The 19657-nt window shown below is 42.0% G+C and overlaps 1 protein-coding gene across 1 annotated transcript; it reads right to left on the bottom strand.

Annotated features, from left to right (window-relative positions):
• Window positions 1-919: 919 nt before the first annotated feature.
• LOC113887632 lies at window positions 920-1633 on the bottom strand. Its single transcript, XM_027534805.1, has 2 exons — window positions 1464-1633; window positions 920-1278 (listed from the first exon to the last, which is right to left on the bottom strand). Exons 1-2 carry the CDS (start codon window positions 1581-1583, stop codon window positions 1054-1056), a joined length of 345 nt encoding a protein of 114 aa, XP_027390606.1. The 5' UTR covers window positions 1584-1633; the 3' UTR covers window positions 920-1053.
• Between the last annotated feature and the right edge of the window lie 18024 nt (window positions 1634-19657).

Below are 19657 nucleotides of genomic sequence, written 5' to 3'. Positions count from 1 at the left end.
CCAGAGGAATGGGATGGGGAGGGAGGTGGGAGGGGGGTTTAGGATGGGGAAGACGTGTACACCCGTGATGGATTCATGTCAAGTATGGCAAAAACCACTACAGCATTGTAAAGTAATTAGCCTCCAATGAAAATAAATGAATTAAAAAAAATAAACTACATTCCTTTGCTAAAAATGGCCTAATCAATGTTGGCTTTGTGATGTCCAAAAACACCATGCTTTCCTTCCTTTCTTCCCTCCTTCCTCCCCCCTCTTCCTTTCCTTTTCTTTCTTATTATACAACTGTTAACGTTTGCTTTCCATTTATAGTTATTACAGAGTACTGGCACTCTTCCCCACGTTGTACAATACATCCTTGAGCTCATCTTACACCTAACACGGTGTGCCTCCCACTCCCCCACCTCTGTATAGCCCTTCCCTCATCCCCTCCCCGCTGGTAACCAGTAGATTGTTCTCTGTATTTGTGAGCCTCCATTTTTGTTATATTCTCTACTTGGTGGTGTTTTTAGATTCTATAAGTGATATCATACAGTATTTGTCTATCTCTGTCTGAGTTATTTTACTTCATGGTATACCTTCCATGTTGCTGCAAATGTCAATATTCCATTCCTTTTATGGGGCAACTTCCTTCTATGCCTTTTTAGCAAATGGCACTGCCACCGCACACATGACACGGCTCCCCGGCTCAGTTTCCATCTCTGCACGCACGCAGAAAAACACCAAGTCCTCTTCCGCTTCTCCCATGGGAAGTGTATCTTTGAAGCTGAGTCTGGAACCAGTTCTTCCCCCCCTACTTTCTGGCAAACTGGACCTTCTGGGCCCATCTCCAACCCCACAGGACCCATCTCTCTCCCTCTTCACACATTTATCCCTGCCCTGCCCTCTCTGCCCCCACTCTCAGAGAACTCAGAGACAAACATAATTTCACATCAGGTTGATTTTATTTTCATTCTTAATGTATGGAGTTGGTATAATAGTCACGTCTGTACTGTTGGCCAGTACTCAGCGGCAAGACCCCCGAAGAATTCTGAGGTCTCTAGCCATGCCTTCAAGTCACTGGCTGCCCACCGGTCCCGCTGGAATGACAGGGATCTCCACACTCTCTGGGACCTCCTCTGGTCCGTTCTGATTCAGCTCTTCATTCACCTTGCAACACTGGCTACAGAGCTTTGAGCCTCCGTTTTTGCTAAGGTTCCTTGTGGTGGGTGGTTTCTGAGAAGTTTTCTTGGTCAGCTTTGCCTGAAGGTGATTATTCACTCTCGCACTTGCCCTGGCCACCTGGAGAAAACAAGAGAGGGGTAGAGAATGGCATTGGTTTGGGGAAGAGGGTGAAGGTGGACAGGAACGACAGCTTCAGGAGAAGGGGTGTGGGCAGAGAAGGGTTATGTGCCAGGCAAGGCCAGGGCAGGGGGTCTGATGGGGTGGGGTCAATGGGAAGAGGAGTTTGGGTGGCCTCAGCTGACCTTGACATTTTTTGGGGGCCTCAGTTGAGAGGAGGTCTTCATCCTTTTGTCCCGGGTAACAGGAGGCAGGTGTTTCCTAACTACTCTGGAGCCTTGGGGCTTCCCAGTCCGCTTAGTCATTTTGAGGCCTCCCAGTGGTCTGCTCCAGAGCCCCTGAGCACCGCTATATATACCCCTCCCCAGGGAGACACACCCTCATGCTTTATGAGGTCAGCAAGTCTCCTGCCCAGCCAATGGTGGCCCTGGGTGGGCCTTGACATCACAAAGCCCCATCCTGACACCTCTAGCGGGGGATGGGGAGCAATTCAGATGTTTCGGTGGGAGAAATGAGGCATTTGTAATTCCCCTAAAGAGGCCTCCAAACTCCCTGCCAGCCTCATCTCTCTAAGTCAACTCTGATGGGTCACATGGCAGGGAGAGTGTGTCTCCTCCAAACCTTGTCTATTCTATCTATTTATGACTGTAAAAGTGTAAAGGAAATAAAAAAAAAAAATCTGAAAAAGATACAGCTTAAGCAGCCCCAGTGAACATAAGTTTATTTTCTTTGTTCCATAGTCTCAAAATAACTGACAATTAAGTATGAATTTCATTTAAAACCTATTTTTCAAATTCTGCAAGATACTTTGTGTTCAAATATAAGACGATTTTGTTCTTTGCAAGCTCAAAAAAGTTTGTACCTTGCAGTGAATACTTTGTTTCACTGATTTAGACCTAAATAAAAGCGCATCGTGTGCATTACCTTGACAATTTTTGTGGTATCACCGTGTATTTAGAATCAACTGTTTGAATGTGGGGTGCGTATTAGTACATTCCCTCGGGGACTGCAGGCTGTGCAGGAAGTGATCTCAAGGCCTTGCAAACCATTAAGGATGCTCTGGGGAAGGGAGCAGTGGTAACCATGGCAGCCTGTGTTGGTGACAATTGTTGAACAGGGTCTTCTCTTAATGAACTCCCTCATAGAAGACAATGAATTGTTAAAGATAAGTACTAAGACTGTGGCCGTATGAATTTATATATATATATATTTATATATACATACACATGCACACACTTGTGTGCGTTTATATATATGTACACTAAAACTTTATACCTTGTGAATAATATGTAAAATATTAAAACCTGACATATATGACAACCAACTTTTCAAACTTAAACCAACACAATTTGGTTTTGCAGAGGAAGCGTATTTAATTACTGACATTATTTTAGAATACTGGAGTATGGAGATGGTAATCCAAACAGAACCAGCGTTTACTTGGGTTTATTCTTGTAATAAAAGTCTTCGTGGGCAAGGCCCCCCAGTATTGCCTGCACGGGAGGTGGGAGGTGGGCTACTCCCCCTGCTCCACCTGTGGGAGCCCATTGCTCCATTCTAAAGGCCTTTGGTCCAAAGAAGACATACAGATGGATAACAAACACATGAAAAGATGCTGAACATCACTCATTATCAGAGAAATGCAAATCAAAACCACAATGAGGTACCATCTCACGCCGGTCAGGATGGCTGCTATCCAAACATCTACAAGCAATAAATGCTTGAGAAAAGGGAACCCTCTTACTCTGTTGTGGGGAATGCAAACTAGTACAGCCACTATGGAGAACAGTGTGGAGATCCCTTAAAAAACTGGAACTGGAACTGCCATAGGACCCAGCAATCTCACTGCTGGGCATACACATCGAAGAAACCAGAATTGAAAGAGACAACGTGTACCCCTTTGTTCATCACAGCACTGTTTCCAATAGGCAGGACATGGAAGCAACCTAGATGTCCATCAGCAGGCGAACGGACAAGAGAGCACTGGTGCATATACACAATGGACTATTACTCAGCCATTAAAAAGAACACCCTTGAATCCGTTCTAATGAGGTGGATGAAACTGGAGCCTATTATACAGAGTGAAATAAGTCAGAAAGAAAAACACCAATACAGAATACTAACGCATATATATGGAATTTAGAAAGATGGTAATGATAACCCTGTATGCGAGACCATTAAAGAGACACAGATGTACAGAACGGTCTTTTGGACTCTGTGGGAGGAGGCGAGGGTGGGTTGATCTGAGAGAATAGGTTTTAAACATGTATATTATCGTAAGTGAATCAGATCGCCAGTCCAGGTTCGATGCATGAGACAGGGTGCTCGGGGCTGGTGCACTGGGATGACCCAGAGGAATGGGATGGGGAGGGAGGTGGGAGGGGGGTTTAGGATGGGAAGACGTGTACACCCGTGATGGATTCATGTCAAGTATGGCAAAAACCACTACAGCATTGTAAAGTAATTAGCCTCCAATGAAAATAAATGAATTAAAAAAAATAAACTACATTCCTTTGCTAAAAATGGCCTAATCAATGTTGGCTTTGTGATGTCCAAAAACACCATGCTTTCCTTCCTTTCTTCCCTCCTTCCTCCCCCCTCTTCCTTTCCTTTTCTTTCTTACTATACAACTGTTAACGTTTGCTTTCCATTTATATTTATTACAGAGTACTGGCACTCTTCCCCACGTTGTACAATACATCCTTGAGCTCATCTTACACCTAACACGGTGTGCCTCCCACTCCCCCACCTCTGTATAGCCCTTCCCTCATCCCTCCCCGCTGGTAACCAGTAGATTGTTCTCTGTATTTGTGAGCCTCCATTTTTGTTATATTCTCTACTTGGTGGTGCTTTTGGATTCTATAAGTGATATCATACAGTATTTGTCTATCTCTGTCTGAGTTATTTTACTTCATAGTATACCTTCCATGTTGCTGCAAATGTCAATATTCCATTCCTTTTATGGGGCAACTTCCTTCTATGCCTTTTTAGCGAATGGCACTGCCACCGCACACATGACACGGCTCCCCGGCTCAGTTTCCATCTCTGCACGCACGCAGAAAAACACCAAGTCCTCTTCCTCTTCTCCCATGGGAAGTGTATCTTTGAAGCTGAGTCTGGAACCAGTTCTTCCCCCCCTACTTTCTGGCAAACTGGACCTTCTGGGCCCATCTCCAACCCCACAGGACCCATCTCTCTCCCTCTTCACACATTTATCCCTGCCCTGCCCTCTCTGCCCCCACTCTCAGAGAACTCAGAGACAAACATAATTTCACATCAGGTTGATTTTATTTTCATTCTTAATGTATGGAGTTGGTATAATAGTCACGTCTGTACTGTTGGCCAGTACTCAGCGGCAAGACCCCCGAAGAATTCTGAGGTCTCTAGCCATGCCTTCAAGTCACTGGCTGCCCACGGGTCCCGCTGGAATGACAGGGATCTCCACACTCTCTGGGACCTCCTCTGGTCCGTTCTGATTCAGCTCTTCATTCACCTTGCAACACTGGCTACAGAGCTTTGAACCTCCGTTTTTGCTAAGGTTCCTTGTGGTGGGTGGTTTCTGAGAAGTTTTCTTGGTCAGCTTTGCCTGAAGGTGATTATTCACTCTCGCACTTGCCCTGGCCACCTGGAGAAAACAAGAGAGGGGTAGAGAATGGCATTGGTTTGGGGAAGAGGGTGAAGGTGGACAGGAACGACAGCTTCAGGAGAAGGGGTGTGGGCAGAGAAGGGTTATGTGCCAGGCAAGGCCAGGGCAGGGGGTCTGATGGGGTGGGGTCAATGGGAAGAGGAGTTTGGGTGGCCTCAGCTGACCTTGACATTTTTTGGGGGCCTCAGTTGAGAGGAGGTCTTCATCCTTTTGTCCCGGGTAACAGGAGGCAGGTGTTTCCTAACTACTCTGGAGCCTTGGGGCTTCCCAGTCCGCTTAGTCATTTTGAGGCCTCCCAGTGGTCTGCTCCAGAGCCCCTGAGCACCGCTATATATACCCCTCCCCAGGGAGACACACCCTCATGCTTTATGAGGTCAGCAAGTCTCCTGCCCAGCCAATGGTGGCCCTGGGTGGGCCTTGACATCACAAAGCCCCATCCTGACACCTCTAGCGGGGGATGGGGAGCAATTCAGATGTTTCGGTGGGAGAAATGAGGCATTTGTAATTCCCCTAAAGAGGCCTCCAAACTCCCTGCCAGCCTCATCTCTCTAAGTCAACTCTGATGGGTCACATGGCAGGGAGAGTGTGTCTCCTCCAAACCTTGTCTATTCTATCTATTTATGACTGTAAAAGTGTAAAGGAAATAAAAAAAAAAAATCTGAAAAAGATACAGCTTAAGCAGCCCCAGTGAACATAAGTTTATTTTCTTTGTTCCATAGTCTCAAAATAACTGACAATTAAGTATGAATTTCATTTAAAACCTATTTTTCAAATTCTGCAAGATACTTTGTGTTCAAATATAAGACGATTTTGTTCTTTGCAAGCTCAAAAAAGTTTGTACCTTGCAGTGAATACTTTGTTTCACTGATTTAGACCTAAATAAAAGCGCATCGTGTGCATTACCTTGACAATTTTTGTGGTATCACCGTGTATTTAGAATCAACTGTTTGAATGTGGGGTGCGTATTAGTACATTCCCTCGGGGACTGCAGGCTGTGCAGGAAGTGATCTCAAGGCCTTGCAAACCATTAAGGATGCTCTGGGGAAGGGAGCAGTGGTAACCATGGCAGCCTGTGTTGGTGACAATTGTTGAACAGGGTCTTCTCTTAATGAACTCCCTCATAGAAGACAATGAATTGTTAAAGATAAGTACTAAGACTGTGGCCGTATGAATTTATATATATATGTATATATACATACACATGCACACATATGTGTGTGTGTTTGTATATATATACACTGAAACTTTATACCTTGTGAATAATATGTAAAATATTCCAGTTGGTTACCTTGCTCACTCTTTACTATGGCACCCTACCTACACTTGGTCCCTAAGATATATAGTCACTCTCACTCAGGAGTCGTTCAAAGTATTGCGTTTTGGGAGAACCAATTAAGTGAATTTGGAAATGCTATTGTCTAATTTTAACTAGAATAAATCATTTCTAGTAACCACATACAGGTGTGAGAGTTGGACCATAAAGGTCGAGCACTGAAGAATTGATGCTTTTGAACTGTGGTGCTGGAGAAGACTGTTGAGAGTCCCTTGGACAGCAAGGAGTTCCAACCTGTCATCCTAAGAGTACAGGGTGGAAAGATTAAAACATCTACTCATATTTATTTTAAACCAGAAAATAAGAAAGAAATTAAAATTTGAAAATTTAATCTTTCCACCCTGTACTCCAGTTAGTTAACTTGCTCACTCTCAGTAGTATATATACCTCACTTTGGCGATGAAGAGTGGGGTCCTAGGGATCTGGACTCTTGAGAACCTACAGTGTGAATTGCTTCTCATCAAATGAGAGCTCAAATGTCCCCTCTCCAGAGATATCTTCCCTTAGAATTCCCTTCCCTCTGCCACAAACACAGCCCAACCCATCACTGTCACCATAGCTTTTACCCTTCTTAGAATTACACTGTTCCTGTGTTGGCTCACTTATCTGTTTGTATATTACTTCCCTGTCATCTTCCACTCAGATGTAGGCACCACGAAAGAAGGTGCCCTTTCTGCTTACACCACCCTTGTCCCTTAACCTGGCAATCAGTTAGCCTTTGGATCAATACAAATTTTGTCAGGTAGCCATTTACTGCACTGTTTTCCCTATAGTATGCTGCTGATACCTCCTCAGTGCTAAGGACAACCTGGCCTTCTTCACATCTGGCAATCACCTTCTCAGTTGCTCAAATGGATAATCACGTATGATGGTTGGCTTCTTCTTTGGGGCAAGAATTCCAAGCTGCTGCCACAGAAACCTAAAAATGTTTCTAGTTCCTATCTTGTAGAAAGCCAAACCCCAAACTACATATAAGTGAAAATTATATGTAGACTCAAAAATTGTGTTTCTCTTGTATTAATTTTGAAGATGAGAGGATACCAAGTATGAAATTGTTTCATGGAGCTTTCCAATCACAAAATAACATCTGAAAGCTAAACAGTTATCATTATCACTACTGAAATCTTTATGTTTCCTAACTCAGAGAAAATGGTTTGTGATGACTGTGGAACGATTTCAAGCACTGTCTCTATAACAGTAATTTTACCTACATTATTAATTTCAAATTCAAAAATTAAAACCCTTTGAAGTGGTTGTTTTTATACTCTTTTAAGATGTAAAGACATCAGGCAACAGATGTGTCTAGGGAATTTTTGTGGCTATAGAGAAAAACTAAAAACACTCATAAAATAGCTTTAATTTCCACTACTTTTCATTATTTATAACTTCAAAAGGAGAGGTTTCAAAATTTTTAAATAATTATTCAATAGGAGCTGTAGTAGACAGAGTAAAGGCCCCCAAGGATGTTCCCATCCTAACTTCTGGAGCCTATAGCTATGTTACCTTATGTGACAAAAGGGACTTACCAGATGTCATTTAGTTATGATCTTGAGATGGGGAGGTTATCCTGGATTATCCAGGTGAGTTCAGTATAATTAGAAGGATCCTATAAGTGAAAGAGGGAGACAGGAGAGGTGGAGAAGGAGATGTGAGAATGAGGCAGTATCACAGTGATATAATATGAGAAAGGTTTGGCCAGCCATTGCTGGCTTTGAAGATGGAAAAGGGGGCCATGAGCCAAGGAATGCAGGCAGCCTCTCAAAGCTGGAAGAGACAAGGAAATGGATTCCCCCCAGAGCCTGCAGAAAGAGCACAGCCCCACCGACACCTTGAATTTCATCCAGTGAGACCCATTTTGGACTTCTGATGTCCAGAACTGTAAAACAATAAGTTGGCTTTGTTTTAGGTCACTAAATTTGTGAAAATTTGTTACAGCAGCCATAGGAAAGTAGCACAGCAGTGTTTTTAGAAGACATGATTTGTAAATTCACCAATTCCTCATGTAGCCTCTCACATTTAGTACGTGACACATTTTGATGGCTTCAACAAAACAGTTCAGTTAGAGCTTTTGAAATCTGAGCTTTGATCATATTAGAGAAACACTGCAAATGGTGAAAATGGGGTAATAATGCCAAGTCCTTGTGGGTGATTATTAATAACTCGAAGTTCACATGCAAAAAGACACTGACTTGACACAAAGGGATGGTTATATCATAAACTATTTGAATATTCAGTCCAAGCCTCCTATTTCTATGGAATTGAGCAAGTAAGGCTGTGGTCTGTAAGGAGTGTGTGCTCAACAGACACTAACAGATCAACACAAGACACACAGGTGTCTGGGAGGTGGTCTTTGGACCTACAGATCTTCCCCGGTTTTTCAGTCTGATACATGTCTGTCTGGAGCCTATTCTTATAATGGAACTTATGGTATCACATATCAGCTTTGTTTTTCAAGTGGAACTAGAAATAACTGCCTGGAGAATGTACCATTAGTTGGAACTGAAAAAAAAAATCATGATACTTGAAGAGTTTTAGCACTTGGGATGGACTATGATTTTCCATTAAGCAAGTCAAATGCTACTACCCAGTCGTCATGAGGAAAGTGCACTATAGCAAGATCCACAGGTCCAATGCTTTAAGAACATTCCATATGGAAACCATTGGCAATAACACATGCTGGCATATGGCAAATGACATGTCTACATATAAAAATAAAAACTAGAAACAGTGCAGGCTATTTTAATAATGAAATCATACTCTTCCCCACCATCACTTCTCCCACAAAATACAGCCAAGAAACCGCCCCCCCGACCCCTCTGCCACCTGAACCCCCAGCAGGAATGTGAATTGGACGGTAATGGCTGTGCTCCATCATTGTACCAGTTATGGTCCCAATAGGATTCAGATGACACACTCAATCTTGCCAAAGCCTCCTTTTGGCCAAAGTCAAGCAAACTGCAGCTGGTTAGCAGTCCAGATGCTGCAGTCCATGGAGCTCTCTCTCTGGCAGAGAGAACTGGACAAAGAAAGGTGTGAGAATGGAATGGAGGCGAGAGAATGTCTAGCACAGATTTTTCAGCTCAGCAAATATTTTAATAAGCACTTACTGTGAGTTCTTCTCTGGGACATACATGTGGTAGAAGTGATCAAAGTAGTTTAATTTGCCTTAAAAACTCAGAGAGTGCCAGGGGACAAGTCAGTAAATGGCAATATGATGGCAATGATAACATGATACAACAGAAACAGAGTATTATGGACACATTTATTTAAAGGAACAAGCTCGTACATATGGGATCAGAGACAGTTTCTAAAAGGAAGCCAAATCTAAGCCAAAACACGAAGAATTCATTGGTCATCACTAACTTTCAGTGAGGACTGTCCTAAGGGCTTCACGCATTGTAATACACTTAATCCTTCCAAGGACTCTCTGAGTGGGAACAGAAATTAACCATCCGTAGTAAAGAAGGATCTCTTTGGGGTGATGGAAATGTTCTAAAACTAGATGACAGGGAGAGTTGTACCACTTGGTGAACTTACTAAAAATCATGTACACCAGAATGGGAGTGAGTTTTATAAAATGGAAATTCTACTTCAGTAACTTTTGCAAAAGCCAGACCAAACAAGCTGGTGTGATTATGCAAGGAAGACAGGATGGCTTGAACCGAAGTAAGGGTAGTGGGGATAAAAAGTAGACAAGTGCTTGTGACTGGGAGTAGCCACTTGTGACTGGGAGAGATGATGGCAAATTTGGCACCTGACCTAGAGGTTTTGAGAAAGGAACTGTGGTTCTTTGCCTTCCTGGTGTTGGCTGTTAACTCTATTGGAAGAGAGTGATCTTCAGCTTTGGAAGGAAAGTTACCTAGCAGGCCTCGCCTTTAGATTGAGCAGTAGCTCTCTGCTGATAATAATGCATAGATTTCTTCCAGGTTTTCTGACATCAGAGGTGAGGCTTTAAGAATGAGCGCCATATTTTGGACTGAACTCTAAGGAGGCACTGAGAACAAGTGTACCAGAAGACCTTTTTAGATGACTGCCCTCATCTATGTCAATCAACTTGCCAAAACAAAGAGGAGGATATCTGGATTCTTGAGGTAATACCCCTTTCCACATGAATTATAGTGACATTTGGTATCCCTTGAGGAATTTTTGGGTTGTGAAGTCCCCTCATGTAGCTCAAGAGCCAAGAAAATGTCAGTGATCCTTCTGCTTTCCCCTCGAGCCACAATAAAATCCAGGCTCTGATTAGTTGTTTGGGTGACACCTAGTCTTGTTTTGATGGAATTTGGTTAAACAAGTAAGAAGATCCATTTTTCCCAGGCCCATGAAATGCATGTAGTGGTGAAAAAAAAAAAAAAAATTGGGTTAGACTGTGTTTCCCCTGCCAGGACATAGAGTTCTCCGTGTAGTTCGATACTCCCAGAGGGATGGTGGAACCTTTCAGCATATGGTTAGTTAATCTCTCTTATGCTGGGTTATCAGTTGGTCAGCTGAAAGGTCAGAAGCCATGATAAGAACATGAGAAGTCTGAGCTTCAAGTTCTGAATTGTAGGATGACTTTTACAAACTTGGGATGGGGGTGAGGGATGTCTCGGTAGGGTAAGAAGAGGAATTGCTGTTCTGTTTTGGCAACTTTTCTCTGTGTTGCCATTTCTCTTCCAAGAGATCGAAATTTCCTGCATCTCTGAGAGAAAATTTGCTCAATGTATGTACATTTCTGGCAGCTGGTTGGCAGATGTAGCCAAGTCCTACCCCGCAGAATGCTCTTGGAGCAGCACTGATTTTAAGCCGAGACCTGGGACTCCTGATTTAAAGCAAAATATTTCTTCTGGTTAAAATATCTTGAGGGAGATGATCTGAACCAACAATATAAGCTAAGAACTGTGTGTGCATGTCTGCATGCTCAGTTGTATCTGATTCTTTAGAGATTCCATGGACTGTAGCCTGCCAGGCCCCTCTGTCCATGGGATTTCCCAGGCAAGAGTACTGAAGTGAGTAGCCATTCCCCTCTCCAGGGGATCTTCTCAACCCAGGGATCAAACCCGGGTCTCCTGCATTGGCAGGCAGATTCTTTACCACTGAGCCACCTGGGAAGCCTCAAGAATTATGCACAGAGGGAGATAAATATATCCTGGCATATTCATGTCATCTTAGTTGTGAGGCTTAACATGGGCAAGTTGGGGTGATGAGAAAGAAGCGTTTGCATCAACTATTGATCAGTAATATATCCTCTTGGTATTAACACATGCTCTTCCCGTACCCTTGAGAATCATCCATGGGGCAACCAAGAAAATCCCTTATTTACAAAAGTTTTTCTTTTTAAGGTCTCCTTTGTATTGAAAACAAAGTCAAGTCCTGCTTCCCTGTGAATAATAAAAACTGAGAGATCACATATTGAAGAACTAGGGCCTTGTTTTCTTTCTTATCCTTTTAATGCCTGATAAGTCTTCCAGTTGTGTTGTTTGCTTTGAGAATAACAAGACTTCTTTCAGCCTGGGTTCTTGGGAAGCTACTGAGCAAACTGAATTCTCTGCTGCCCAATGGAGTCCCGAGTAAAATGCCAAAGCTCAAATTGGATTACTGGACTATTATTAAGAGAAAAGATTGAAGGGGCAGATGGAAGAAAAGCTAGATTTCTCTTGCTATGTTGAGGACCTTTCAACTTGGAATAACATGTCTTGGTTCTAAATAAATTTATTAGAGAATGACCAAGAGAGAATACGTATAGAATGCTATATTCTGGTTTTGAGAGGACTCTTGTCAACAACAGCACGGGCAAATCTGGACACAAAAACTTGAAAGAAATTCGAGTCACAGAGAAGAAACACTTAAGAGTGATGTGGAGAACTTTTAATATAAAGGCATAATAGTTTATATTTCTTTGTTTAAACTACACCTGCCCACTTACTTCATAATGCTTTTGTTTTGGGAAACTTGAGATTGACTTAGCTCACAGGGAACGTCCTTGAAAATATATTTTTGGTAGCAAATTCAGGAGTTAACTCCATTTGCTTCTTTGGATGAGAGAGGTTCTTCAGTTTATCTCTGGTCTGAAATAGGAAATGTCAGCATTTGTATCTGTTTCCCTTAAGCAATGAGGTATTTTTGGAAGCCCTAGTTCCCCTGAGGAAAAACAGTTCATTCTTCTAACACTGAAACTAAAATGTAAATGTTGCTACAAGTCTGATGGAGATCTTAATGAAACATTAGTAAAATCTCATCTAAGTGTCAGCAAAGGAGATTATTTGCTTTGGAGATTCTGTTTTAAAAAGAAAATACATGTGAACACTTATGCTCATCACATTTTCTTTTCTTTTTTTTTAGTTTTTATTTTTATTTTTTTTAATTTTATTTTATTTTTAAACTTTACAATATTGTATTAGTTTTGCCAAATATCGAAATGAATCCGCCACAGGTATACCCGCGTTCCCCATCCTGAACCCTCCTCCCTCCTCCCTCCCCTACCCTCCCTCTGGGTCCTCCCAGTGTACCAGGCCCAAGCATCAAGCTGTCAGTGTCAAGACAGTGAAATGTATCATCATGTTTCGTATCTGTTCTAAGTAATTTAAAAAGTAGCCGGTATAATAGTACATTCTTTTTCTTTAAGTAACTCTACTAGGTCCCAGGAGAGTTAGGTGAGAATTAAAGTTTAAACTTTAGGTATCCTGATGAGGAAAAAGAAAGTTCCATCCATATGGCCAGAATTTAAACTGGATGGATTGGAATGTAAATTGGTACAGTCACTATGGAAAACAATAAGGAGATTCCTCAAAAAATTAAAAATAGAACTACCATATGATCCAGCAACTGCACTTCTGGCTACATATCTAAAGGAAATGAAAATAGGTTATTGAAAAGATATCTCTACTCCCATGTTTATTACAATATTATTCACAATAACCAAGATACAAAAATAACCCACGTGTCTGACAACAGATAAATGGATAAAGAAGATGTTTTTAACACACACACACACACACACACACACACAATGGGATGCTACTCAGCCATAAGAAAGAAGGAAATTATGGCAATTTCAGCAAAATAGATGGACTTTGAAAGCATTATGCTTCGTGGGATAAGCCAGACAAAGAAAGAATAGTTGAGTCCCCCCAGGTGACATGTGATAATGAACAGAGACAAACTTGGTTCTCACAACTAGAGGAAAGGCCACTGGCATCCAGTGGGTAGAGACCAGCCATGTTGTCAAATATCCTCCAAGGCCTAGGACAGCCTCCCCTCTACCCATAAACAGTCCAGCCCCAAAAGATACTAGTGGTGAAGTTGAAAACCTCATTATACAACCATGACCGTGAGAGGCTTGTGACATGAGGTCAGTGTAATAGAATTTTAGAAATGTAACCAAATGCTGGTTAGAAAATTTAAAATTACATCAAGACTTCATTACTCCATGCTATGGAAGAATGCTCAAACTACCGCACAATTGCACTCATCTCACACGCTAGTAAAGTAATGCTCAAAATTCGCCAAGCCAGGCTTCAGCAATATGTGAACTGTGAACTTCCTGATGTTCAAGCTGGTTTTAGAAAAGGCAGAGGAACCAGAGATCAAATTGCCAACATCCGCTGGATCATGGAAAAAGCAAGAGAGTTCCAGAAAAGCATCTATTTCTGCTTTTTTGACTATGCCAAAGCCTTTGACTATGTGGATCACAATGAACTGTGGAAAATTCTGAAAGAGATGGGAATACCAGACCCCCTGATCTGCCTCTTGAGAAATTTGTATGCAGGTCAGGAAGCAACAGTTAGAACTGGACATGGAACAACAGACTGGTTCCAAATAGGAAAAGGAGTACATCAAGGCTGTATATAGTCACCCTGTTTATTTAACTTCTATGCAGAGTACATCATGAGAAACACTGGGCTGGAAGAAGCACAAGCTGGAATCAAGATTGCCGGGAGAAATATCAATCACCTCAGAGATGCAGATGACACCACCCTTATGGCAGAAAGTGAAGAGGAACTCAAAAGCCTCTTGATGAAAGTGAAAGTGGAGAGTGACAAAGTTGGCTTAAAGCTCAACATTCAGAAAACGAAGATCATGGTATCCGGTCCCATCACTTCATGGGAAATAGATGGGGAAACAGTGGAAACAGTGTCAGACTTTATTTTTTTGGGCTCCAAAATGACTGCAGATGGTGACTGCAGCCATGAAATTAAAAGACGATTACTCCTTGGAAGGAAAGTTATGACCAACCTAGATAGCATATTCAAAAGCAGAGACATTACTTTGCCAACAAAGGTTTGTTTAGTCAAGGCTATGGTTTTTCCTGTGGTCATGTATGGATGTGAGAGTTGGACTGTGAAGAAGGCTGAGTGCCAAAGAATTGATGCTTTTGAAGTGTGGTGTTGGAGAAGACTCTTGAGAGTCCCTTGGACTGCAAGGAGATCCAACCAGTGCATTCTGAAGGAGATCAGCCCTGGGATTTCTTTGGAAGGAATGCTGCTAAAGCTGAAACTCCAGTACTTTGGCCACCTGATGGGAAGAGTTGACTCATTGGAAAAGACTCTGATGCTGGGAGGGATTGGGGGCAAGAGAAGAAGGGGACGACAGAGGATGAGATGGCTGGATAGCATCACGGACTCGATGGACGTGAGTCTGAGTGAACTCCGGGAGTTGGTGATGGACAGGGAGGCCTGGCGTGCTGCGATTCATGGGGTCGCAAAGAGTTGGACACAACTGAGCGACTGATCTGATCTGATGGAATGAATTAATGCATGTGTCCTCAGTTGCTCAGTCGTGTTTGACTTTTTGTAGCACACCAGGCTCCTCTGTCCATGGGATTTCCCAGGCAAGAATACTGGAGTGGATTGCCATTCCCTTGCCAGGGGACCTTCCCAACCCAGGGAACAAACCCCTGTCTCCTGCATTGCAGGTGGATTCTTTACCATACAAGCCACCAGGGAAGCCCCATGGACTGTATTGTGTCCCCTCAAAATTCATATGTTGAAACCCTAATCCCTAATGTGATGACAGTTGAAGGTGGGGCCTTTAGAAGGTAATTAGATTTAGATGAGGTCATGAGGGTGGGGCTCACTTGATTGGGTTAGTGCCCTAACAAGAAAAATCAGAGAACTTGCTCTCTCCCCACCATATGAGCAAACACTGAGAAGGCAGCCACCTGAAAACCAGGAAGAGAGGCCTCACCCAAACCCAACCATGCTGATACGCTGATCTTGGGCTTCCAGCCTCTAGAACTGTGAGGAAATAAATTTTGTTAAGTTGCGCAGTCTATGGTACTTTGCTATGGCATCTTGTGTTTGCATAAAACACTCCTCAAATTGAAAAATATGCAACAGGGACCTAACCCATAATAGAATTGAATTCATTTCAATGAATGAATTCAATTACTTTCAGCCAAACCACCATGTTTATCATCAGTTAACTCTGTCTAAAAAAATTTTATTGGAATACAGTCGATTTATAATGTTGTAATGTTGTATTAATTTCAGGTGTACAGCAAAGTGATTTAGTTATACATATGCGTATATCCACTCTTTGTTGAATTCTCTTCCCATATAGGTCATTACAGAGCAGTGAGTAGAGTTCCCTGTGCTGTATCAGTTCAGTTCAGTTCAGTTCAGTTCAGCCGCTCAGTCATGTCCGACTCTGCGACCCCATGAATCGCAGCATGCCAGGCCTCCCTGTCCATCACCAACTCCCAGAGTTCACTCAGACTCACGTCCATTGAGTCGGTGATGCCATTCAGCCATCTCATCCTCTGTCGTCCCCTTTTCCTCCTGACCCCAACCCCTCCCAGCATCAGGGTCTTTTCCAATGAGTCAATTCTTCGCATGGGGTGGCCAAAGTACTGAAGTTTCAGCTTCAGCATCATTCCTTCCAAAGAACGCCCAGGACTGATCTCCTTTAGAATGGACTGGTTGGATCTCCTTGCAGTCCAAGGGACTCTCAGGAGTCTTCTCCAACACCACAGTTCAAAAGCAGCAATTCTTTGGCACTCAGCTTTCTTCACAGTCCAACTCTCACATCCATACATGACCACAGGAAAAACCATAGCCTTGACTAGATGGACTTTGTTGGCAAAGTAATGTCTCTGATTTGAATATGCTATCTAGGTTGGTCATAACTTTCCTTCCAAGGAGTAAGCATCTTTTAATTTCATGGCTGCAGTCACCATCTGCAGTCATTTTGGAGCCCCAAAAAATAAATCTGACACTGTTTCTACTGTTTCCCCATCTATTTCCCATGAAGTGATGGGACCAGATGCCATGATCTTAGTTTTCTGAATGTTGAACTTTAGGCCAACTTTTTCACTCTCCTCTTTCACTTTCATCAAGAGGCTTTTTAGTTCTTCTTCACTTTCTGCCATAATGTTGGTGTCATCTGTATATCTGAGGTTATTGATATTTCTCCCGGCAATCTTGATTCCAGCTTGTGCTTCTTCCAGCCCAGCATTTCTCACGATGTACTCTGCATGTAAGTTAAATAAGCAGGGTGACAATATGCAGGCTTGACGTACTTCCTTTCCTATTTGGAATCAGTCTGTTGTTCCATGTCCAGTTCTAACTGTTGCTTCCTGACCTGCATATAGGCCTTTCTCAAGAGGCAGGTCAGGTGGTCTGGTCTCTTTCAGAATTTTCCACAGTTTATTGTGATCCACACAGTCAAAAGCTTTGGCATAGTCAATAAAGCAGAAATAGATGTTTTTCTGGAACTCTCTTGCTTTTTCCATGATCCAGCAGATGCTGGCAATTTGGTCTCTGGTTTCTCTGCCTTTTCTAAAAACAGCTTGAACATCTGGAATTTCATGTGCTGAAGCCTGGCTTGGAAAATTTTGAGCATTACTTTACTAGCGTGTGAGATGAGTGCAATTGTGTGGTAGTTTGAGCATTCTTTGGCGTTGCCTTTCTTTGGGATTGGAAGGAAAACTGCCTTTTTCCAGTCCTGTGGCCACTGCTGAGTTTTCCAAATTTGCTGGCATATTGAGTGCAGCACTTTCACAGCATCATCTTTCAGGATTTGAAATAGCTCCACTAGAATTCCATCACCTCCACTTGCTTTGTTTGTAGTGATGCTTTCTAAGGCCCCCTTGACTTCACATTCCAGGATGTCTGGCTCTAGGTCAGTGATCACACCATTGTGATTATCTTGGTCATGAAGATCTTTTTTGTACAGTTCTTCTGTGTATTCTTGCCACCTCTTCTTACTATCTTCTGCTTCTGTTAGGGCCATACCATTTCTGTCCTTTATCGAGCCCATCTTTGCATGAGATGTTCCCTTGGCATCTCTAATTTTCTTGAATAGAACTCTAGTCTTTCTCATTCTGTTGTTTTCCTCTATTTCTTTGCATTGATTGCTGAGGAAGGCTTTCTTATCTCTTCTTGCTATTCTTTGGAACTCTGCATTCCGATGCTTATATCTTTCCTTTTCTCCTTTGCTTTTTGCTTCTCGTTCTTTTCACAGCTCTTTGTAAGGCCTCCTCAGACAGCCATTTTGCTTTTTTGCATTTCTTTTCCATGGGGATGGTCTTGATCCCTGTCACCTGTACAATGTCATGAACCTCCATCCATAGTTCATCAGGCACTCTATCTATCTAGTCCCTTAAATTTATTTCTCACTTCCACTGTATAATCATAAGGGATTTGATTTAGGTCATACCTGTGCTGTATAGTAGGTCTTTATTAGTTATCTATTTTATATATAGTAGTGTGTATATGCAGGGAAGGCAATGGCATCCCACTCCAGTACCCTTGCCTGGAAAATCCCATGGTCAGAGGAGCCTGGTAGGCTGCAGTCCATGGGGTCGCGAAGAGTCAGACACGACTGAGTGACTTCACTTTCACTTTTCACTTTCATGCACTGGAGAAGGAAATGGCAACCCACTCCAGTTTCTTGCCTGGAGAATCCCAGGGATGGTGGACTTCCATCTATGGGGTCTCACAGAGTCGGACACGACTGAAGCGATTTAGCAGCAGCAGCAGCAGCACTGTGTATATGTCAGTCTCAGTCTCCCAATTTATCTCCCCCCTGGTAACTAACTGTAAGCTTCTTTTCTACATCTGTGACTCTATTTCAGTTTTGTAAATAAGTTTATTTTTACCATTTTTTTAGAATCCACATATAATGATATCATATGATATTTGTCTTTCTCCGTCTGATTTAGTATGACAGTCTCTAGGTCCATCCATGTTGCTGCAAATGGTGTTTTGTGCTTGTTCATGTTTCAGTAATATTCTGTTGCATATATGTACCACATCGTCTTTGTCCACTCTTCTGCCAATGGATGTTTAGGTTTCTTCCATGGTCTAGCTGTTATAAATAGTGCTGCTATGAACATTGGGTTACACGTATATTTTCAATGTAGTTTTCTCCAGACATACAGTCCCAGGAGTGGGATTGGATGGTTCATATGATAGTTCTACTTTTAGGTTTTTAAGAATCTCCATACTGTTCTCCAAAATGGTTGTACCAATTTGCATTCCCACCAACAGGGTAGGAGGGTTCCCTTTAGTAACTTGACATTTGTCTTGTATGTGTGACAAATAGTATTGTCTGTTTTGTTTTACTCAGAAAAATCTATGACATATACTTTATAACCTTTAATTATCATTCAGGTTTAGTGTGATTCTCCTAACAGTCATTTGTTTATTTATTCATTCAGTAAATAGTAAGCAAGCATGTGTTGAATATCAACTAAGAGCATTCTTCACCTAAGCTATGAATATCTTTACCAAATAACTGTTTATAACTGATATAGGAGGTGATATTCCAAAGCTCAGGCTTCCCAGGTTGGGACTTAGCAACCAAACAACAAATTCCAAAGCTCTGTGTATGTGCAGGATAACATTAAAAATGTTATGTATTTTTAAACCCTCTATATCTTAAAAAAAAAAAAAAACTTAAGAATTGTACTTTAAAAAATTAGCATACACACTAATTCACAAATTCCGCAAGTTCTGAATTAGTTTATAAGATACCATGTGTTCAGTTTTCAATCTAGGTGTTTCAACTACAGCATTATAAAAAAATTCTAGAAATGGTTTTTAATATTACATATTAAATATATATGTAAAATATATTTAATATGTTTTATAATCCATAGGACACTCCAGTTTTAGATGATCTCATAGCCTTTTCTATTGGCATGAGGTGGGAGATGACTATTTCTGGCCCTTTGCAAAACACTTCAAATGCTGAAATAATTAGAAGTTACTCCTTAAGATTAACACTTGAACTTCAAGGAAGTCACCTTTTTATATAGAGGAAACTCAGGATAGACTTCCACCTCTGTCACTACCACTGGGGCATTGGCCAAATAAGCATCCCCTCCTTGGGGACTCTGTTTCATTATACACAGACACACATGCACTCACATACATAGTTTAAATTCTGTTCAATGTACAGATATTCATACACATATG

Source organism: Bos indicus x Bos taurus, chromosome X (assembly GCF_003369695.1).
Source record: "Bos indicus x Bos taurus breed Angus x Brahman F1 hybrid chromosome X, Bos_hybrid_MaternalHap_v2.0, whole genome shotgun sequence".
Classification (NCBI taxonomy): Eukaryota; Metazoa; Chordata; class Mammalia; order Artiodactyla; family Bovidae; genus Bos; species Bos indicus x Bos taurus.
The sequence above is the reverse complement of the archived record's forward strand: the minus strand, read 5'-3'. Positions and strand labels throughout refer to the sequence as shown.